This window comes from Podarcis pityusensis (genome assembly GCF_964106645.2).
Source record: "Podarcis pityusensis genome assembly, chromosome: 2".
Classification (NCBI taxonomy): domain Eukaryota; kingdom Metazoa; phylum Chordata; class Lepidosauria; order Squamata; family Lacertidae; genus Podarcis; species Podarcis pityusensis.
The window spans coordinates 110,036,458-110,059,531 of record NC_138029.1 but is presented as its reverse complement, the minus strand read 5'-3'; the positions used below and the strand labels follow the sequence as shown (position 1 = coordinate 110,059,531).

The 23,074-nt window shown below is 45.9% G+C and overlaps 1 protein-coding gene and 1 long non-coding RNA gene across 2 annotated transcripts; both read left to right on the top strand.

Moving 5' to 3' along the window:
- Positions 1-112: 112 nt before the first annotated feature.
- LOC308465118 (cholinesterase-like) lies at positions 113-22,315 on the top strand. The gene is made up of 5 exons (XM_080984961.1): positions 113-732; positions 18,671-18,704; positions 19,420-20,881; positions 21,122-21,285; positions 22,132-22,315. The coding sequence occupies exons 1-5, from the start codon at positions 124-126 to the stop codon at positions 22,224-22,226; spliced, it is 2,364 nt and encodes a 787-aa protein (XP_080841087.1). The 5' UTR covers positions 113-123; the 3' UTR covers positions 22,227-22,315.
- Positions 743-4,015, top strand: LOC308470160. Its single transcript, XR_013982203.1, has 2 exons — positions 743-987; positions 2,640-4,015. It is a non-coding gene; the product is annotated as an uncharacterized lncRNA (long non-coding RNA).
- Positions 22,316-23,074: the final 759 nt, after the last annotated feature.

The window sequence follows — 23,074 nt, the reverse complement described above, 5'->3', positions numbered from 1 at the left end:
TTGATACTGACCCTTCCATTTGGGTTTCTTCTTGTATTCAGGCTTGGTTGCATTATTCAAATGTCCCATATTTTAATGTTTCCCACCCCACCCTTATTTCTGATTCGTTCAGCACCAGCCGCTATGTGTTGTTTCCGGACTTCACCCTCCTCCTTCTGCCTCCTCCTCTTCCTCCTGGCTTCCAGCTCTGCCTCTGAAGATGATACTGTGGTGGTCACCAGCAGCGGTCCTATTAGAGGCAAAAGACTCCCGGCTGGCTCTGGCTCTGTGACCGCCTACCTGGGCATCCCCTATGCTGAGCCCCCCATAGGCAAACTGCGTTTCCAGAAGCCGGTTCCACATCAGCCGTGGAGCCAGGTCTTGGAGGCCACCACCTTTGGCAACTCTTGCCTTCAGGTAAACATTGAAAAAATGCCATTTGCAGAGCTATTTGCTGCTAACACATCACTTTCAGAGGACTGCCTCTTCCTCAACATCTGGGTGCCCCACCCACGGCCAGTCACACCAGTGCCCATCCTCCTTTGGATCTATGGCGGGGGTTTTATCACTGGCACAGCCTCTTTGGATATGTACAATGGGGCCTTGTTAGCAGCTACAGAGAATGTCATTGTGGCCTCCATGAATTACCGCGTGGGGACCCTAGGTTTCCTGTACATGCCGCCAGATGCCCCAGGAAACGTTGGCTTGTGGGACCAACATCTGGCTCTGAAGTGGGTGAGTGAGAACGCAGCTGTGTTTGCATTATACAACACTGGAAGCTTCACCTTGCAAACCAACCTCAGGCTGAGATATGGCTCTGATTTCTTTGTTTCCTCTACAGGAATCCCACTGGGTCCATGAGAGATGAGGCACAGTGGCCTGTCTACAACGCCGCAGAGCAGAAGTTCTTCTACATTGGCACAGATGTGGCAGCCCAGCTCAAACAGATGTCACCTAGCCCACAATGCGATTTCCTGAGCTCCTTGCATTCTAAGGCCACACAAACAGGTGTGATTAGGGCCCTTTTAGGAAAGGAACCATATGCAGTTCCCAGCTCTGGATTAGAATCACAGAACAGAATCAGAGAATTGTAGAGTTGGAACAAACCCCAAGGATCATTTAGTGCAAGCCCCTGCAGTACAGGAATAGGCAGATGGCTCGTGAGGGAATGAGACCCGTGGCCTTGGCGTGATCAGAACCATGCCCCCAGTGCAACCACTAGGAGAAGGGATATCACTGAGAGTAGGCAACACTTCTGTGAGGGCTGCACAAAGAGGTGGCATTGTGGGGCATATGTTATGGGCCCACACCCCAGGAGAGGGACCATGGACAGGATCCGTTCCCACCTGCTTCTCTTCTTTACCGTTGCAACCTGCTTGTACACCTGCCTGTCACCCTGGCTCAGACAAGGGGTGGGTGGGTGAAAAGGCAAAGCAGTGGATGTCCCTGTCTGCTTGCCTCTCCATCTGGCAAACAAGCCGGTGGTAGCAATGAGGAGAAAGGTGAATAATACCAGCCAGTGATAATGCCAGAGTGGCAGTTGACTCGGTAAGAGAAGGGGCCTCATGATGTGTGCTTTGTTCAAGGGCCCTCCGAAATTTGAAACCAGTGCTATCTTCTGTGAGCCCAGAATGTTCTAGAACAAGGCCCAAATATGTCCCTCTCTAAGAAAGAGTTGCCTCAGCATATCAGGCACCAGTGCTGAAAGCGAATCATCATCTAGCTGTTCTTTCTCACATCACGGTCCTGTTCAGTTCTCCTCATGGCCACTTCAAGAAATTGAGGGCGGTTTTCTTTTATCAAAGGTTCTCCACAAACTCCCCACAGCAGTATTGTTCCCTCAGTACTCCAAGGTTCCTCTTCTCCTCTTCCCTCACTGGCTTAACCACCCTCCAAAGGTCATTCTCCCAACACCCCAAATCCCTTAGCAACAGGTGCCAAGGCTGCCCCAAACCCTCAGCATTCACTTGCTTACAATTCAATTCTTTCCCTTGTTTTCCCAGGCAACTGGCCTAATGAAACATATTAAAACAGCAAGAACATTAAACAACCTAACAAAACGACACGAATAGATAAATTATCTTCCACACATATTTTCATGAGTCCTTGTCCACCTAAATTGCCGGCAGCTGCAGGAATGTGCGGAACTGAATTTAAGAATGAAGAAATGAGAAACTGGGAGAACCAAAATTGGCAGATCTGTCTATCTTTATTGGCTACTGGTCAGGGATGATCACCAAAGGTCAACAACATCTGGAGGGCCACAGGTTCCCCATCCTCTGCTTTTTAAAAAAGGCCTCATCAGTTCCCACAGCATTCTGGTACAGGAGGCATGATGGCTGCATGCTGTGGAAAAGGAAACCTTGTTGTTGTCATTGTAGGAGTAGCGGCAATGGTTTTTTTTTTTTTTTTAAATAAATTGGTAAAGTGAGGGGGGAAAGGAACACCTGTTCCCCTCAGCCACCTCTGAGAGCTTTGCCCCTGAAGCAGCTAATACCCCATCTTCAGTGGGGCATGAAGGGTACCGTAAAAATGTGGGGAGGTGTATTCTGCTTTTGCTTAAAAAACAAGTCAGGAGACTGAGCAATCACCTGCATTGATAGTTGTTTAACTTTCTGCTTATCAGTTTTCCCCCTCTGTCCCACCTTTGTCTTTCGCAGAAAAATCTCCAGAAGTTCCTGCTTCATCTACTTTGGAGAAAGATGTGAACAGTGCGACAGAAACCTAGAAAGGCAGAACAGGAAATATCTTGCAGCAAGTGAAACGGGAAGCTCTGAAATGGGAAAAATCATGCCTTAGAAACAGTTTCAGCTAGGCCTGCTCCTTAACACAACTATTCACAACGCAGCTGTTCATTGGGACAAAACTGACTGAAGAAAAAAACAAATGGTTTGATAGGCAGTTGATGAAAATGTAAATCCTGCTCAGGCATTTGGTACTCTGGGCAACTGAGTGCATGAATGGGATCTACAGAAGACATGGGCTCATTTAGGGTTTCCATCCCCAAGGAGGGAGCCACCTGCATAGAATAATAGAATCAGAGTTGGGAGGGGCCCAAGGGTCATCTAGTCCAACCTCTGGAATGCAGGAGTCTCAGCTAAAGCATCCATGACAGATGGCCTATGTTGTTGTCGTCGTTTAGTCGTTTAGTCGTGTCCGACTCTTCGTGACCCCATGGACCAGAGCACGCCAGGCACTTCTGTCTTCCACTGCCTCCCGCAGTTTGGTCAAACTCATGCTGGTAGCTTCGAGAACACTGTCCAACCATCTTGTCCTCTGTCTTCCTCTTCTCCTTGTGCCCCCCATCTTTCCCAACATCAGGGTCTTTTCCTGGGAGTCTTCTCTTCTCATGAGGTGGCCAAAGTATTGGAGCCTCACCTTCACGATCTGTCCTTCCAGTGAGCACTCAGGGCTGATTTCCTTAAGAATGGAGAGGTTTGATCTTCTTGCAGTCCATGGGACTCTCAAGAGTCTCCTCCAGCACCATAATTCAAAAGCATCAATTCTTCAGCGATCAGCCTTCTTTATGGTCCAGCTCTCACTTCCATATGGCCTATAGGACTCCTTTATGCTGATGTCAGTCATGTATCCTCTAGGCAGCAAGGCCTAGCCTGTGCATTCTAGAGAGGCTCTTCAAACGTTCAGTATAAACAGGTAGCGAGTGCTTGAGTGGGACTGAAACTGAAAGGAATGAAGTGAGTACAGCCTCGTTCTCTCAGAGGGCAGCTGGATTACCCCTTTGTCATCGTTCACATTCATAGGATTTTCCAACCACCACAAGAAGATATCAAGATTAGGGATCCTTGAAGCTTTTGTTCCGTCTGAATTTTTCATTGAACAAATGTAAATGTGTCCGTCCTGAAAGAAATATGCAGATCAGAACACAGGCAGACTTTGGTTTTCACAGTTCACTAAATATTGCATACTGGGTTTCAGCTCAGATACATACCAAAATGCATATTAAAAAGGGATGTGCTTAGTTGAAATGTGTAGATAAAGGCAGACTTTGTGAGGAAATATATATGTTCGAAAATAATGCAAGTGTTTGGTGTTTTGTTGTTGTTGTTGTTGTTGTTAAAAGGAATGACAGGAATGATAGCTAAATCTATGCAGGTCTTTCCAAGAAGTGAGGTTCCCAGATGTTCTGGGAGTGTAAAATATTTGGCAGCTGAGCCAAATGCTATTGTGTGACACACTCACTTTGCCATTACTGTTCCTTTGGCCTCTAATTAACCACCCCATTTAATAATAATAATAATAATAATAATAATAATAATAATAATAACAACAACAATAAATTATTTATACCCCACCCATCTGGCTGGGCTTCCCCAGCCACTCTGGGCAGCTTCCAAGAAAATATTAAAATACAGTAATGCATCAAACATTAAAAGCTCCCCTAAGCAGGGCTGCCTTCAGATGTCTTTTAAAAGTCTGGTAGTTCTTGTTCTCTTTGACATCTGGTGGGAGGGCGTTCCACAGGACGGGTGCCACTACTGAGAAGGCCCTCTGCTTGGTTCCCTGTAACTTGGCTTCTCGCAGTGAAGGAACTGCCAGAAGGCACTTGGCGCTGGACCTTAGTGTCTGGGCAGAATGATGGGGGTGGAGACGCTCCTTCAGATATACTGGACCGAGGCCGTTTAGGGCTTTAAAGATCAGCACCAACACTTTGAATTGTGCTCGGAAACGTACTGGGAGCCAATGTAGGTCTTTCAAGACTGGTGTTATGTGGTCTTGGCGGCTGCTCCCAGTCACCAGTCTAGCTGCTGCATTCTGGATTAGTTGTAGTTTCTGGGTTACCTTCAAAGATAGCCCCACATAGAGCGCATTGCACTAGTCCAAGCGGGAGATAACTAGAGCATGCACCACTCTGGCGAGACAATCTACGGGCAGGTAGGGTCTCAGCTTGCGTACCAGGTGGAGTTGGTAGACAGCTGCCCTGGATACAGAATTAACCCGCGCCTCCATGGACAGCTGTGAGTCCAAAATGACTCCCAGGCTGTACACCTGATCCTTAAGGGGCACAGTTACTCCGTTCAGGACCAGGGAGTCCTCCACACCTGCCCGCCTCCTGTCCTCCAAAACCAGTACTTCTGTCTTGTCAGGATTCAGCCTCAATCTGTTAGCTGCCATCCATCCTCCAACCGCCTCTAGACACTCACACAGGACCTTCACCGCCTTCACTGGTTCTGATTTGAAAGAGAGGTAGAGCTGCGTATCATCCGCATACTGATGGACACCCAGTCCAAACCCCCTGATGATCTCTCTCAGCGGCTGCATGTAGATGTTGAAAAGCATGGGGAAAGGACAGAACCCTGAGGCACCTCACAGGGGTCTGAACACTCACCCCTCCCACTTTCTGAACACGGCCCAGGAGGAAGGAGCGGAACCACTGTATAACAGTGGCCTCAGCTCCTCTAGACAGTCCAGAAGGATGTTATGGTCAATGGTATCAAACGCCGCTGAGAGATCCAGCGGAACTAGAAAACAGCTCTCACCTTTGTCCCTAGCTCCCCGGAGATCATCGACCAGTGCGACCAAGGCAGTTTCAGTCCCATGATGAGGCCTGAATCCCGACTGGAAGGGATCCAAATGGTCTGCTTCTTCAAGGTGAGCCTGGAGTTGTTCAGCAACCACTCGCTCAATCCCCTTGCCCAAGAATGGAAGATTTGAGACTGGGTGATAGTTGGCCATACTGCCACAGCTAAAGATGGTTTTTTAAGAAGCAGTTTGAGAACTGCCTCTTTCAGTGGGTCTGGGAAGGCTCCCTCGCAGAGAGAAGCATTCACCACCCCGCGAAGCCCATCGCCCAGCCCTTCCCGGCTAGCTTTTATAAGCCAGGATGAGGAAGGATCAAGGAGACAAGTGGTTGGTTTCACTTGTCCAAGCAGCCTGTCCACATCCTTTGGGGTAACAGATTGGAATTGATGCCATGCAACTTAACTTACATAATCCATATTTTAAATAGCCTGGAAAGAGTTTACCAGCCACATTCTTTTTTAAAATTGAAATGTTTTCTCAGCAGCATTAAAATTAAAGAAATCATAGTGAGTCTCCTTCACCTCCATGTAAGTGACCTACTGGTTAACCAGTGTATCAGTAGAACCAGGCTACCCAGTGCTTATGCTGGAACAGAGACCCAGTAGACGTTCCTATCTTGTTGGACTACATTTGCTATTATCTCTACCCATTCTCTTCTGGTGGGAGTTGCAGCTGAACAATAGATGGAGGGCCACAGGATCTTCAGCCCTGGCTTTGTACAACCAGAGGGAGAAAACTGGGATTCATTACAGGTATAGTTGTAAATCTGTATAGAAAAGAATAAACCTCATAGAGTGGTGGAAGCATAAAGCTCAGGAAAAAAAAGTAGGGATAAAACTAGGTTTGAACCCAGCATGCCTCAAACATTGACACGTTGGAAAGAGTTGCATGCCAACAGGATCGCAGTGCTTATGCAGGATTCAGTTTCCTTGGAATGATGGACAGCGGAGACAGTGGTGCTTTTAGGATATATGAATAAATATCATTGCCTGCAATGATATCTTAGGAATGGGTGCGTATTGTTAGGTAGATTTATTGCTTTATTGTTCGGCGTCCGGCACGCTTCCCCTGCACGCCTCTGCAGGTCGTAAAGCAATTAGCAGAATTGCACAGCGTCCGTGTTGAAAGGGCAGTAAAAGAAGTCCCACACGTTTCTTCTGTCCTAGTAGCACTTTATTTGCTCAAAAGTAGCATATTTACAAGCAAGAAATTCCATCTGATTCAAGCTGCATTTTTCTCTGCGTCCTTCTCTCTCAGTGTGCAGCTGCGTAGCAAAGCTGCTTTCACTTTTCACTCAGCTCACAGCATTCCAAGCTGCTTTCGTCACGTCCTGGCTTACTTCCCTTGTAAGCGCCTCCTCTCAGCCTCGAGACACAGAAGGTTAACCCTTCACTACACCCAACACCCCCTCTTGTCTCGCGCCTGAGGGGAGAATCGACCCTTGGTCGTCCCAAACCCAGACCTTCACAAAACTCCCCATGTCTTTGGAAGGTGAGTGGCTTCGTGAACCCATCAGCTAGGTTCTTGGCAGAGGGACAATACTTCAGCGCAACTAATCCCTCCTGAACACTCTGGCACACATTCCGAAAGCGAATGTCTAGGTGTTTAGTTCTGGCCTTGAACTGACCTGACTCTGCCAAACGCAGGCATGGTTGATTGTCCTCGAAAACACGTATCGGCAGACAATCCACTTCGCAGAGTTCCTGCACTAAACAAGCATAGAACTCTACTTCTCTGCACATCTCTGAAAGAGCACTAAACTCAGCCTCAGTGGATGAGAGCGCTATAAGACTTTGCTTCTTGGACCTCCATCCAACTACTGAGTTCCCAAACTTCACCACTAGGCCAGACACAGACTTGTGATCCTCAAGATTAGCCCAATCCGAGTCCACATAGCAAGTCAGTTTGACTTCTCCTTGTGCTGGCAACCTAAGACAAAAGTCTTTGGTCTCCTGCAAATACCTCAGAACTCTCTTGATGCCATTCCAGGCTTGCACACTAGGGTTTGATGCCTCCCTGCTGAGCAGATTGACAGCAAACGCTATATCAGGTCTGCTCCACTGGGACAAGTACAACAAACTCCCTAGGGCTGACTGAAACACTTCAGTATTTTCGAACGCAGCGCGTTCTACTTGCTGGCTGTCCTTCACAAAACTAGTCTCCATAGGACTTCCCACTCCTGCACAATCACTCATCCTCATTTTCTGAAGCAATTGCTCAATTTTACCTCTCTGGCTGAGCAAAAAACTTCCATCCTGTGCACGCTCAACATTGACACCTAGATAGGTTTTGACAGCACCAAGCTGTTTAAGCTTGAACCGTTTACCTAGCTCTTTGGCAAACTTCTCCGCCTGTTCATCTGTTTCTGAGAAGAAAAGCACGTCATCAACAAAAATCAGCAAACACTCTTGTGTTGCTCCTGAACCTCTCAAATAAAAGCAACTATCAGCAACACTTCTCCTGAAACCTAGCTCTTCTAAGGCTTCATTCAGGCACATGTTCCAGTTTCTAGCAGATTGACGTAATCCATAGATGGATTTGTGCAATCTCCACACAACATCCTGCCTTAAGTTCTCAAACCCTGGAGGAGGAATCATGTACAGCTCCTCCTGGAGATCTGAGTTAAGGTAGGCAACATCCACATCAAAGTGGTTTACTTTCCAGCCTCTCTGTGCTGCACAAGCTAAAAGCGTTCTCAGAGTCTCCGCTCGTGATGTTGGCGAATACACCTCCGTGAAGTGTATTCCCTTCCTCTGAGTAAATCATCGAGCAACTAACCTGGCTTTATACTGCGGCTCTCCTGCACCAGTGGGTTTCAAGCGGTAAACCCACCTGGAACTCACAGCCTGCTTGCCTGGTGGCAACTCTGTGAGTGAGAACACACCTAGATCTTTCATGGACTTCATCTCTTTGTCCATTGCCCTGTGCCACTTGCCTGCTTCTTCCTCAGGTAAACTCTGAATATCCTCGAAGGATTCAGCTTCACATCTTGCAGAACCTACCCAGACGCCTGAAGCGTCGTACCGATCAGGAGGCCTCCTTGTCCTCGCTGATCTCCTCAGTGTGAATCCTGGTGACCCTGCCGCTTCACTGGGTCCAGCTAAATCATCCTCAACTTCAGTGTCTTCCCCCTCTGACCTGCTGCGCCTCTTGGGCCTTACAGCTGGTCCAGCAGGTGAAGAAGGCTCACTCTTTGGCTCAAACTTAACACTTGCCTGAGGAGGTGTTCTAGGTTCCCCCCTCTGAGGGATCCTGAGTTGTCCCTGCCTTGGACTCTGTCGCTCTGGACCGTGGTCCCCAGCAACAAGTTCCTCTTCCTCCTCAACGTCTGAGTCATAGAACTGCTGTGGAAGCACGTCTGGATTAGCATGCAGACGCTTCCAACCGGCTTGCTCACAGAACTCAGCGCTATTGCTAATAACCAACCTAGACTGGTCTCCACTTGGGTACGCAAACCGCCAGGCCTTTGAGCCAGGCTCATACCCTACAAAGATCATTCTTTTAGATCTTGGCTCACCTTTTTTGCGTAGAGCCTTTGGAATAAGCACCCAAGCCTCACAACCAAACACACGAAGGTAGTGTACCTTGGGCTTCCTTCCATGAAGTAAGAAATACGGTGTATTTCCTACACTAGAGTTGTACACTCTATTCTCCGTATGGACCACATAGCGCCAGGCCTCAGACCAATATTTCTGGGGTAGCCCTGCGTCCCACAGGATCGCAGACACAGCTTCCTGCACCGTCCTATTCTTTCTCTCTGCCAGCCCATTCTGTTGCAGAGAGTAAGGATTGGTCAGTCTGTGGCTAATCCCCTTCTCCCTAAAGAAATCCTGTAAAGCAGAACCAGTGAATTCAGCACCTCTGTCACTTTGAAAACCACGAACTTTGGTGGAAAAGGTTACCTCAACTGCGGTGATCCAATCCCTGATCATTTTAGCCGCCTCCCCTTTCGTTTTCAGAGAGAAGGTCCAAGCAGACCTCGAAAAATCATCAATCAAAAGCAGAGAATACTTCGAACCTCCCAGTGACTCAACAGACATGGGTCCACACAAATCTGCATGAATTAATTCAAAGGGTTGTGTGGTCTGCCTCTCTGATTTTGGATATGAGCATGTCACAACTTTTGCCTGTTTACATGCATTGCAATCTAGAAATTTGTCACAAACATTAAATTTGCACCCTTGTGTCAGCTCTGGTGCTTTCTGGAGATATTTCCAATTCAAATGGGCGACGCGTCGGTGCCAAATATGTGAACAACCATTGTGGGGTGCTACATTCACACATTGGCCCTTCGCATCTTCGGTGTCATCTTCTCCTGTGGAAAAAGGCACATTTACAGCAAACAAATTATCTTTAGACTGCACTGTGTACACGTGTTTCCCATCCTTGGAGAATTCACATTTGTCACCTGCAAAAGAAATTTGAAAACCATCGATCAGTAGATCATGCACACTTAACAAACAGTTAGTTAAACCGGGCACTGCATAAGCTTTGACTTCATGCTTAAGGAAAGGACAGAAGAACAGTCCTGTCTCTGTTAGCCTTTTCCTGCTCCCATCTGCAAACGTAACATACTTCTCAGTTTTTACTGTCCTGCAATTCCTCAAAAGATCAGGAGATGGCACCAACGAATTTGAGGCACCAGAGTCTATTATTACAGTGAGAAAGTCTTGTTGTTTACATTTCTGGGTCGCCAGGGCAACAATCTCCTCACTACCCCCCTCCTTGGGGCTTCTGCAGATGTCCTCTCTGGTTGTCACGGCAACAGACTCCCCCCGGCAGGAAGACTTGCCCACGACCTTCACAGCTTCCGTAGATGCAACTCTCTCAGTTGCCATGGAGACTGGACTTGTCTCGGCGTTCCCACACAACTCTGAAGCTCTTATCTCTACTTGCTGCAGGTGGCTGACCTTGAAGCCTCTAGCTCTTTTCAGCTTCCCAGGCTCCGACTCACGACGTAAACAACTCTTGGCAGCTTTTGGAGAAAGAGGCGTCTCTGAGCTTTCACTGCTCACTGCCCCCCCCACTGCTCACGGGGTCTCCAGGACGTTTTCCTGCACCCCCTCTGATGGGTGAAGGGCTCCCAACACTTGGCCTCTCTCCAGGCTCCTCACACAGACACGTTGCAGCATCCACACAGCTCCCAGGCTCAGCAAAAGCACAAGCAGCATTAACAGCAACAGCAACAGCAACAGTCCCTTTGCCCCCCTGTGGGGGCTCACAGCTCCTCCCAGCTGTGTATCGGCTCTCAAGAATGTGGCCGGCGCCATCTTGCCTCTCCCTTTCGGATGCAGCCACTTCTCGGCCCTTGCTTCCCACTCCAGCTCCACAAGCTTCTTGGAGTGCTAGCCAAGCGGCCTCTGGCTTTCTTGCACCCAGGACAACAGGCACCAGATGAGCATCCACACTTTCTGCCAAAAAAGCAAGCACACGCTTCTCAACTTCACTTTGCTCTGCAGCCCTCGTAGCCTCTACTTTCCCAGCTGCATTCTGTGGGGGGTGAATTACATTCCACAGCTGCTCCCCCACCAGCAAAAGCTCCACTTGAAAGCTCCACTGCAGCCAATTTTGGCTAGTCAGTTTCTGACATGGCAGTTTAAGCTCAAAGCCATGTTCACAGGGCTGAGCCATTGCCTCCCTTCTGTTGGCTTTTTCCAAAGGGTACTCACTCACTCAGCCAAACTGGGAACTCCGGATGACGTGGCTCTCAGCTCCCTCTCCACCAGCCTCCTCCGATCTGCCCTTTGAAGTCTTGCTTGGCAGTCGATCAAGCTGACGATCAGCAAATAAACCTTCAAAGCCCTTTCTCACACGCTTCACGTTGACCCATAACCATGTTAGGTAGATTTATTGCTTTATTGTTCGGCGTCCGGCACGCTTCCCCTGCACGCCTCTGCAGGTCGTAAAGCAATTAGCAGAATTGCACAGCGTCCTTGTTGAAAGGGCAGTAAAAGAAGTCCCACACGTTTCTTCTGTCCTAGTAGCACTTTATTTGCTCAAAAGTAGCATATTTACAAGCAAGAAATTCCATCTGATTCAAGCTGCATTTTTCTCTGCGTCCTTCTCTCTCAGTGTGCAGCTGCGTAGCAAAGCTGCTTTCACTTTTCACTCAGCTCACAGCATTCCAAGCTGCTTTCGTCACGTCCTGGCTTACTTCCCTTGTAAGCGCCTCCTCTCAGCCTCGAGACACAGAAGGTTAACCCTTCACTACACCCAACACGTATTGTTCAAAAGCTGCTACTTAAAAATCCAAAATGGAGTTCCAGGTTTCTTAAATGAGGGGTTGTTGTGGTTCCTATCCAGAAGACAATACAGTGGTACCTCAGGTTACATACGCTTCAGGTTACATATGCTTCAGGTTACAGACTCCGCTAACCCAGAAATAGTACCTCGGGTTAAGAACTTTGCTTCAGGATGAGAACAGAAATCGTGCTCCAGCGGTGTGGTGCTACCTAAAGTGGTGCTTCAGGTTAAGTACAGTTTCAGGTTAAGTGTGGAGCTCCGGAACGAATTAAGTACTTAACCCGAGGTACCACTGTATAAGAAGAATAACCCCTATGAGCCAAGCCCTCTTGTAGTCCCATGCTTTTTTTTTTATAAAAAAAATGGTATTTATTAAAATTTCAAAAAAATACAAGGATTACACAAAAACAAAAAATAAAAATACAGAAAAATACAAAATACAGCAAGAAGAATAAAAAAAACCCTTATTAAGATATAACAAAGCAATGAAAAATAGAAAGAAACAAACAAAATAAAAACAGTTAAAAACACATTAATTTTCCATAGCATATCTTCCTTACACTTATTTCCCCGGACCTCCTCATACCTCCCTTTTTTGTATTCCAGTTCAGTTTGTTAGTTCAGCAAATCCTTACCATTAAACTTTTACCCATTTATAAACCTTTTTTCATACCTTTTTCCATTTGGCCTCCATATTGAGCCTTTTCAGAGCTTTTGTTTCCATTGGTGACAGCCACCTTGGGGTTTTATTTTCCAATAAATCTTTATATCTTATCCAGACATTAAACAATGCTTTCCTGACAATATGATTTTTGAATGCTTTGTGTGCTTTGACCTTATCATACCATAAATATGCATGCCATCCAAATACGTTGTTAAAACCTTCTAAATCCAAAATGTCTGTGTTTTCAAGAAGTAGCCATTCTTTCAACCAGCAAAAAGCTGCTGATTCATAGTAAAGTTTAAAGTCTGGCAGGGCAAATCCACCCCTTTCCTTTGCATCAGTTAATATCTTAAATTTTATTCTGGGCTTCTTGCCCTGCCAGACAAATCTAGAAATCTCTCTCTGCCACTTCTTGAAACAGTCCATCTTGTCCACAATTTGCAATGTTTGAAACAAAAACAGCATTCTAGGCAATACATTCATTTTTATCACAGCAATACGACCCAACAGTGAAAGCTTCAAATTTGACCAGATTTCTAAATCTTTTTTCACTTCCGTCCAATATTTTTCATAATTATCTTTAAATAAGTTCCCATTTTTGGCTGTCATATTAATTCCCAAATATTTCACTTTCTTTACCACCGTCAATCCTGTCTCATTCTGAAACCTATCTCTTTCAATCGGTGTTAAAATTTTCTCTAAAACCTTAGTTTTTAACTTGTTCAATTTAAAACCTGCCACTTGACCAAATTCTTGAATTAATTCTAAAACTCTTTTGGTACTAGATTCTGGCTCCTGTAACGTCAATACTAAGTCATCTGCAAATGCTCTCAGTTTGTACTGTTTGGCTCCGACCTGTATACCTTTAACCAACCGGTCCCTTCTAATCATGTTTAGCAAAACCTCCAGGACCGATATAAAAAGCAGTGGGGAGATTGGGCACCCCTGTCGTGTTCCTTTTTCTATCTTAAATTCTTCCGTGACCACATTATTTACAATTAATTTAGTCTTTTGTTCAGAATATATTGCACCTATACCATTTTCAAAACCTTGGCCTACCCCCATCCCATGTAGGTTCTTCTTCATAAAACTCCAAGAGATATTATCAAAAGCTTTCTCCACGTCCACAAATATCAAAACTGCTTTAGTGTTTATATTCACTTCTAATTTTTCCAAGATATCAATTATATTCCTCAAATTGTCAGACAAGTGTCTTCCCGGGAGAAAGCCCGCTTGATCTTTATGGATCTCTACCATCAATACTTTTTTCAATCTCTTGGCCAAAATATCTGCAAAAATTTTGTAATCCACATTAAGTAACGATATAGGGCGGTAGTTCTTAAGCTGGGTCTTTTCAGTCTCTGTTTTCGGTATAAGTGTAATATATGCCTCTTTCCACGACTCTGGCGCCCTTTTCCCTTCCAATATTTCATTGCAGACTTCCTTCAAAGGTTGCAGTAACCACTCTTTCAAAGATCTGTAGTATCTAGAAGTCAGCCCATCCGGTCCTGGAGATTTGCCCAGTTGCATATTTTGTATGGCACCTTCTACTTCCTGTTCAGATATTTTATAGTTCAACATTAATTTACTTTCTTGAGAGATTTTTTGTAATCCATTTGTCTTCAAAAATTGGTCTATGTCCATTTCTTTCTGTGGCCCTTGTGTATATAATTGTTTAAAGTAGCTCTGGAAGCAATTTCTAATCTCAATTGGGTTATGTATACTCTTTCCTTCCACTTCTAGGTTTGTAATAGTATTTAATTTTTGTCTTTTTTTCATTTGCCAGGCCAACAATTTCCCACATTTGTTAGCTGATTCAAATGTTTTTTGTCTCATTTATTTAATTTTCCATTCTATTTCCTGATTCATCATTTCCATATATTGTACTTGATCCAATTTTATTTCTCTCAAAATCTCCTGGGACTTTGGTTTTGCTCTCAATTTCTTCTCCCCTTCTTTTATTTTCTCCAAAATTTTATCTTTCTTCTCATTTTGACTTCTCTTCTTTATTGCATTCTGTTGTATCAGAAACCCTCTCATAACAGCTTTGCTTGCGTCCCAGATTACTCTTTTTTCTACGTTGGTATTCATGTTTATTTCAAAGTAGTCCCTCAAGGTTTTTTGGGCCTTTTTGTACACTTCTTCATCTCTAAATCAGGTGTCATTCATCCTCCATCTGAAGGATCCGGTTGTTGTTTGTTTCATCTCCATCCTTACGGCGTTATGGTCAGAGCAGGTTTTTGGGCAGATTTCTACTTTCTTTATCTTTGGTGCCATTCCTCTAGTTATCCATATTTGGTCAATTCTAGTCCATGTCATCTTGGCTTCAGAAAAGAAGGTTCCCTCTCTTCCCAGGGGGTTCTTTACTCTCCAAATGTCCACTAAGTCCATGTTGTCTGTCATCTCAAAGAATGTTTTCGGTAATCTACCATCCTTGGTAACTACCTGTCTTTGTGCCTTGTCCATATTTGTAGATACTACTCCATTCATATCCCCCATCAAGATCAAATTGTAGTCCAAATAATCCAGTAAAATCTGATGCAACTTTTTATAGAATTCAGATTTCCCCTCATTCGGTGCATAGATTCCTACAATCAAAAATTTCTCTCCTTGTACTTGAATTTCAATTGCCAAAAATCTTCCTTGGTCGTCTTTAAAGATAAATTTCGGTGATAGTCTCTCCTTTGCATATATCACAACTCCTCTTTTTTTTACTTTGTCAGATGAAACAAACTCCTGTCCTAATCTTTTATTAATCAGTAACTTCCTATGTGCCCTTGTTATATGTGTTTCTTGTAAACAAATCAAGTCCCATGCTGTCCAACCATGGCAGAGCTCAGTGGCAGGAGTGGCCAGCCAACCAGTCAAGTCTCAGGGTGGGTGGGTATTTGCCTGGAGGCAGAGTCTGTACGCAAAGTTCACCCCAGTCCTAAAGTCAGGAGGATCTCAGTTCACATAGTCAAACAGTCCAGAGGATCAAGGAAGCTGAGAGTCCAGGGTCACAAGAAGCAAAAAGCAGCAAGGTCTGGCCAGGAAAGATAGATGTTGTTTCTAGCAACTGACTGAGGCTGGAGCCATCTGGTTCTCCTCACGAGCAAGAAGGTTGATCAGCAGCAGTTGGAGTCACTCTGCCTTCTGCTCCTTCAGGCTGCTGCTCAGCAGGTGAAGCCGACTCCTGGCCCATGACAAGCCCTTTGTGCTGACAGAAGAAGAAGAAGAAGAAGAAGAAGAAGAAGAAGAAGAAGAAGAAGAAGAAGAAGAGTTTGGATTTGATATCCCGCCTTTCACTCCCCTTCAGGAGTCTCAAAGCAGCTAACATTCTCCTTTCCCTTCCTCCCTCACAGCAAACACTCTGTGAGGTCAGTGAGGCTGAGAGACTTCAGAGAAGTGTGACTAGCCCAAGGTCACCCAGCAGCTGCATGTGGTGGAGCGGAGACACGAACCCAGTTCCCCAGATTACGAGACTACCGCTCTTAACCACTACACCACACTGGTTTTCACTTAAGCACTGCATCTTGTTCTGAGAGCCAGGCAACTGTTTGGTTGTATTTGTGGACATTGGTATTACTCCGTTGCCAAAGGACAGGAGGATGGCAATAACTTTGGGCTGAATCCTTTTAAGTTCTACTCAGAGTGGACACACGCAAATCAATGGTCCTATCATAGTAATGTCCTTTAATTGTAGTGGATCTCCTCTGAATATGACTTATTTTGGAGGCAGCCCGTTGTCTCCCCCCCCCCGCACCTTCTCCCAATTTATGTAAAAGCAAGGCCTCTCTGACCCCTGACATACATTCGGATGCTGCCAAGGTGTAGCCTCCTCCCACTGGGTGAGCAAAGCCAGTTGGTCATTGACTTTTGCTTACGTACAGATGGGCAGATGCTCCCACGCCCAGGTGTTTTTCATAAGAGTCTCTGGATCCTCAGCAGTACCTAAATTTCCTCTTCAGAGTGAGCTGCAGAGGATACTGAGGAGCAGGAGAACGCCATCAGGGTGAGTCTGTAAGGAACAGAAATGTGATGTGAGCTGGCCATGGGGGATGACTCAGAAAATTACCAAACACTGGAACCACAGCAACTCTAGACCACAAATCAGAGTGCCTCTAAAAAATGAATGAGAAAGGGAGAATAGGTAGAAGATCTGCCATAGGAATGGAAATCAGAAACTTGAGTTCTAGCAGTGTCAGTATATATATATATATATATATATATATATATATATATACCCACCTACCCACACATACCCCTTTTTGTGGGAGGTTTGGAGGTCTTTGGAGATTTGAATGATAACCCCTTCTGCCCAACCGTACAGCAGTAGTTGTGGAGAAGCTTCACCAATAGTACAGTTTGGCGATGCTTTGAGTAACGGGGTGTGGATGCCCCAGCAGATTTGAACAAGAAGGGGACTCTCTTCAATTTCTCCATTTAGGGTGTAGCTGTTAGGATAGATGTGCATGATCAAGAGATGGCTTGTGTTATTTTATTTATATTTATTGTTTATTTATTTAATAAAAAATATTTTTAAAAACCTGCAAAGTGGTTTTCCAAAACAAAAACCAAAAAAACCACAAGCAGTAGAATCAAGAAAATTTAACAATCCTACTTTAAAACATACAAAAGCTAAAATATTAAGATTGAAATTACTTCAACTTCCTAAGCATCTAGGTATGCTTGCCTAAAGAAGAATTCTTTTAGCAGGTGCCCGAAAAGAGTCTCGCAAAGGCACGTGCTTTGTTGCAATAGGCGGGGAGTTCCAAAGTGCAGGTCCTGTCACAGTAAACAATGCAGTACAGATATTATGTGGAACCTGTAGTAGTGCTTGAAACTACTGAAGGGGAGGTTTTATTTATTGTGATTTCACCATGCTCTGTATTATCCGAAAAGGAAAACATTTATTTAAGAAACAGGACTGCACAGCAGCAATCTAGTCTCATCATGATCAGTGGGACTTATTCCCGAGCCCACGGTGCATAAGATGGGCTGCAATCCTATGCACCCCTTGCATCCAACTTGTGCCTAAAACTCTGCACAAGCCTGCACCAGAGAACTGTAGAGTTGGAAGGAACCCCTGAAGGTCATTTAGCCAAACCCCTGGGGCAATGCAGGAATTTCAACTAGACCACCCCTGACCGATGGCCATCCTTCTTCTGTTTTTCCCCTCAGCCAGGACATGCAACAACGGAGACTGGAGGTGGGGGAAAAGATACATTTTGACAATGGGGCAGATTAGTCAGGCACGCGCAGGCACAGCTTGAAGACTTTACACAGAGAGGAACCCCACACGGGTTTCCCTGCATTTAACGCAACAGGCAGGGAGCCAGCTCAGATAGGGAGGACAAAAGAGTACCAAAGTCCACCCATTTTATCCTCTTTGGGATGGTGGTGCTAGGGCTCTGGGACCACCCTCCCCAAAATATTTACTTGTCTTCAATGTATTGTTACCGCTGTTATTCTATCGTACAGATCCTTTTTTACTTAAACACTTTCTCTAAAATTGGAACGGCAGAAGTAATCAGTAGCATAGATATCAAAGAAAGGAGAGTCCCTAATAGATACGAGGGAGACACAGATACACAAGCACACAGAAGTAAACAACCCAGCCTTGGGGAGAGGGGGTGGGAATGTACAGTTTGCTGTACTTAGCCTTGACATGGGAGTCCGAAAGGGCTTAAAAAATAAAAGTCTTGTGTCTAGGAATATTTTTCTGCAAAAGCATCAGACAGCTTGTCAAAAGTGTGAACTTCATTAGTAGACCCTATTTAAAGGAATTGGTCAGTTAGCCACAGAATTGCTTTGCTGATTTTTCTCATCTTCTTTTAATTACACAACTGCTTTTGGGGGGTCCTAGCTTCATGCAGGGAAGATTGGGGGCAAAGGGGAGGCTGCCCTGCTGAGTGCTCAGGGCGGCATTGAGCTCCTCCTCCTGGTGCCACGCATGGGCAAAACTGGGCGGTGGCACTGCCACTGTCCCAAAAGCTCCGCTTTTGGGGGAAGCAGAGGCTTTTCAGAGGGGGATTGGGGCCTGAAGGGGGTGCGCAGGACAGGCAGCGGCCTTGGCAGGCTTTCCCAGCAGCCCAGAAAGTCGGCCTATGTGAAGAAAATGAGACTAGGCTGAGTAGATTCGGCCTTGCCTTGCCTTCGCCCCGCCCCCAACCCAGCTGGCCAATCGGCTGCATGCAGGAGGCGGGGTGAAGGCAAGGCAAGGCCTAATCTACTCAGCCTAGTCTCATTTTCTTCACATAGGCCGACTTTCCGGGACCCGGGAAGCCCGGCAGAGGTTAGGGCAGTAGGGCGGTTCATAAAAAAACCTTTTTTCTTTAAAAAAATGCCTGCTCCAAAGGTCTTATCTTACTTATATATATATGATCTTACTAGGGATTGTATAGCTATATCTGAAATTTCATGAATATCAGTTAATATCTTGACCCTGCTCCACTGAATTGAAATTTCAGCCTTCACTACATAGGAAAACGGCTGAGTAAACAGCTATTTTTGTGGAGGAGGGTCAAGATATTAACTGATATGCATGAAATTTCATATACAGTGGTACCTCGGGTTAAGAACTTAATTTGTTCCGGAGGTCCGTTCTTAACCTGAAACTGTTCTTAACCTGAAGCACCACTTTAGCTAATGGGGCCTCCTGCTGCTGCCGTGCTGCCAGAGCACAATTTCTGTTCTCATCCTGCAGCAAAGTTCTTACCCAAGGTACTATTTCTGCGTGAGCGGAGTCTGTAACCTGAAGCGTATGTAACCTGAAGCGTATGTAACCCAAGGTACCACTGTATAGCTATATAATCCCTAGTGTAGTAAGATAAGACCTTTGGAGCAGGCATTTTTTTAAAAAAAGTTTTTTATGAACCGCCCTAGTAGGGCAGTAATTGTTCCTTGATAATTTGTCACCACCCTCCGTAATGGCACCTGGGGTGGCCTGCCCCCCCCGTCCCCCTTCCTATGCTGCTGCCCCATGCCTCTCCTATTTCTGATTCATTCAGCTGCAGCCGCTATGCCTTGTTTCCGGACTTCACCCTCCTCCTTGTGCCTCCTCCTCTTCCTCCTGGCTTCCAGCTCTGCCTCTGAAGATGATACTGTGGTGGTCACCAGCAGCGGTCCTATTAGAGGCAAACGGCTCCCAGCTGGCCCTGGCTCTGTGACCGCCTACCTGGGCATCCCCTATGCTGAGCCCCCCATAGGCAAACTGCGTTTCCAGAAGCCGGTTCCACATCAGCCATGGAGCCAGGTCTTGGAGGCCACCACCTTTGGCAACTCTTGCCTTCAGTTTAATAACGATTCCTTCCCTGATCGACCCATATGGACTCCAAACACACCACTTTCAGAGGACTGCCTCTTCCTCAACATCTGGGTGCCCCATCCACGACCAGTCACACCAGTGCCCATCCTCCTATGGATCTATGGTGGGGGTTTTAGCATGAACTCAGCCTCAGCAGATGTCTTAAATGGAGGCTTACTAGCTGCTACAGAGAATGTCATTGTGGCCTCCATGAATTACCGTGGAGGAATGTTAGGTTACCTGTACTTGCCGCCAGCTGCCCCAGGAAATGTTGCATTGTGGGACCAACATCTGGCTCTGAAGTGGGTGAGTGAGAATGCAGCTGTCTTTGGCGGGGATCCAGCTCAGTTGACTCTCCTTGGCCTCGGTTCTGGAGCAGTCTCAGTTGGTTTCCACCTGCTTTCACCGGCAAGCCAACCCCTTGTTGCCCGTGGTGTGCTTCATAGTGGAGTTCCCACTGCCCGCCGGATTTGGAGGAATCCTGAAAAGGCTGAAAGAGAATCAGCGATGTTGAGTCAGGTCATGGGGTGTCCTAAAACTAACCACAGTGCAATGGTCAGCTGCCTACAGGGAAAGGAAATTGAGAGCCATGCACTTTCTGAACTCTGTGGTATCAGTTCAGTAACAATGGATGGTGAATTTCTCACCAATGAGCCCAGAAAGCTCCTGGAGAGAGGCATTCAAGGCAAACCTATTCTCACTGGTGTCATGGCTAATGAAGACTCATTCCTGGCATACCTTATGCTTCCTAGTGCTGAAGTCAATGATGGGATCCTGACCTGGGAGCAGCTCCTTGAGGGGGTGCTGGAAACTCTGAAAACAGAAGAGGTTGCAAGGGCTATAGCCCTCAAATATGCTGAATACTTTCAAGGGCCCGAGCGGTACCGTTTGGCCTTGATTCAGTATTTGGGAGATTATCCCTTTTTCTGCCCAATGATGGAGTTTGCTGCAAAGGCCAGGGAGGTTGGGAGCCCAGTTTATGCTTTCTACTTCAGCCACCGCAGTTCTGGCTTTCCTTGGCCAGAGTGGATAGGGACCCCCCATGGAGCAGAGATCCCCTACTTGTTTGGAAACTTGGCAGCATCATTGCGGAAAGACCCATCGGAGGCGGAGGTGGAATTGAGCCGGCGAGTGATGCGATACTGGGCGGAGTTTGCCAGAAGCGGGTAAGGTATTCACCTTTCTGTGCCAAGGACTAAGTATGCCTGCCCACATATGCCAACATGCCTTTTACTATGCTTTTAAAAATAAATGAAGATCTGTGGTTTTCAGAACTGAAAATGTTCTAGGGATGACTACTTGCTTCTGACTTTTATGTCAGCTCTGTCTTCTTCAAGCATTGGATCCTCACCCTGAAATCAGTCTGAGGCTGTAATAAAGCTCTGATTTCTTTGTTGCTTCTACAGGAATCCCACCGGATCTGCGCCGAATGAGGAACAGTGGCCGGTCTACAATGCTACAGAGCAGAACTTCTTCCACATTACCACAGAGGCAGCCCAGGACAAATGGACGCCACCTGGTCCACGATGTGCTTTCCTGGCCACTCATCTAGCAAATGAAATAGAAGGAAGTGAGTTCAGGGCTCTCTTCGGAAAGGGGGGATACCCAGCTCTGGATTGGGAACCTACAGCTCTTAGTAGTGCAATTGCTAGATGAAAATATGGAGAAGGGATTTTATTAAAAGGGGGCATTTTTCTCTTATCAGAGGTCCTCCCCAAACTCCCCACAGCTGTCTTGTCCCCTCAGTGCTCCAGGGTCCCTACTCTCCTCCCCACTCCCTTACTAACTTATCCTCTGGCTTTTCCAGGCTTTATCAAACATTAAAATAAGAGCCACCACATGAATAGTTATGTCATCTGCAACCCAACATTTCATGAGTTTTGTTTTTTTTAATTGCCAATTGCTGGAGAAATGTGGAGAACTGAATCATAATAACAGAGAAATGAGAAGCTGGGAGAACCAAAATGGGCAGATCTGTTCATCCATAGTGGTTAGTGGTCAAGGTTGAGCATTACAGGCCAACAACATCTGGAGGGCCATGTGTCCCCCATCCTCCTTTTTCATTTTTTAAAATTTATTTTTAGTCCGCGCAGCATTCTGGTACAGGAGACATGATGGCTGGAGCCTTGCTGGCCTCACTGCAGAAGCCACTGCGATAAAGCATTTTCAAAAATGTGAGCTGGGGAAGGGAATACTTGCTCCCCTTGGATGCCTCAGAGAACTTCCTGTGAAGCAGCTTAGGACCCCATCTTCAATGGGGCATGAGGAGTACCATAAGAATCCAGGGTGGAAGGATTTTGGCCTGCTTTTGATGGAAAACAAAAACTGGGAGACTAATCAGATCGCCTGCAAAAGGAGTTTGATCTTCTGTTGATCAATTATTTCCCCCAACCATTGTTTATTTTTCCTTTTGCAGGGAAATCTGAAGAAGGTTGTATACCACCTGTTCAGGAGAAAGATGTGAAGAATGAGGCCCGAGATGGCGAAAACCATGCCTCAGGAACTGTTTAGCTAGGCCAAACTCTGAGGGATCTGAAGTCATGTACAAAACATACGGCAGCATAGCCATGCATTGCAATAAACCTGAACGAGGGAATAAATTACTGTGATATGAATCGAATAAAAATGTAAACCCTCTTCAGGCATTTGGTATCTCCAGAATACAGTGGTACCTCAGGTTAAGTACTTAATTCGTTCCGGAGGTCTGTTCTTAACCTGAAGACCACTTTAGCTAATGGGGCCTCCCGCTGCTGCTGCGCCGCCGGAGCATGATTTCTGTTCTCATCCTGAAGCAAAGTTCTTAACCTGAAGCAATTTTTCTGGGTTAGCAGAGTCTGTAACCTGAAGTGTATGCAACCTGAAGCGTATGTAACCTGAGGTACCACTGTACTTGGGTTTCTTCAAGAAGAATGGGGATCTGGAACGGTGCCAACCACACATTCCCTAGGTAGGATGGCCAGTGAGACTGGCCTGTGAATTTTGGATAGCCTCTTCACACACTAAGTATAAATAGATACTGACTGCTTGAGTGGCAGAAAAACTGAAGGGAATGGTGTGAGCCTTGTTCTAATCGAGGTTAGATGGGTCACCCCCTTTGCCTCCATCTCATTTATAGGATTTTAATGCTTTGCCAACAACTTATTCCTAATAAAGATCCTTGAAATGTTTGCTCAGTCTGCATTCTTTTAATCGAGCTGATGTAATTTGCACATTCTGGAAATGGAACATAGGTATCATTTGGTTTTCGACAGCACACTAAATACTATGATCCGGATCTCAGTGCAAAAACATAACAAAATGCATATAAGGTAGATATGCTAAGTCAAAACATGCATAAAATGCACAAAGCATGTACAAAA

Bases quoted from the DNA above. Each gene is read 5' to 3' on its own strand.
- LOC308465118 (XM_080984961.1), top strand. From the start codon at position 124: ATGTGTTGTTTCCGGACTTCACCCTCCTCCTTCTGCCTCCTCCTCTTC. The intron at 20,882-21,121 runs GTAAGGTATTCA...TTGCTTCTACAG, and splicing joins GCGGAGTTTGCCAGAAGCGG to GAATCCCACCGGATCTGCGC. The intron at 21,286-22,131 runs GTGAGTTCAGGG...TTCCTTTTGCAG, and splicing joins AGCAAATGAAATAGAAGGAA to GGAAATCTGAAGAAGGTTGT.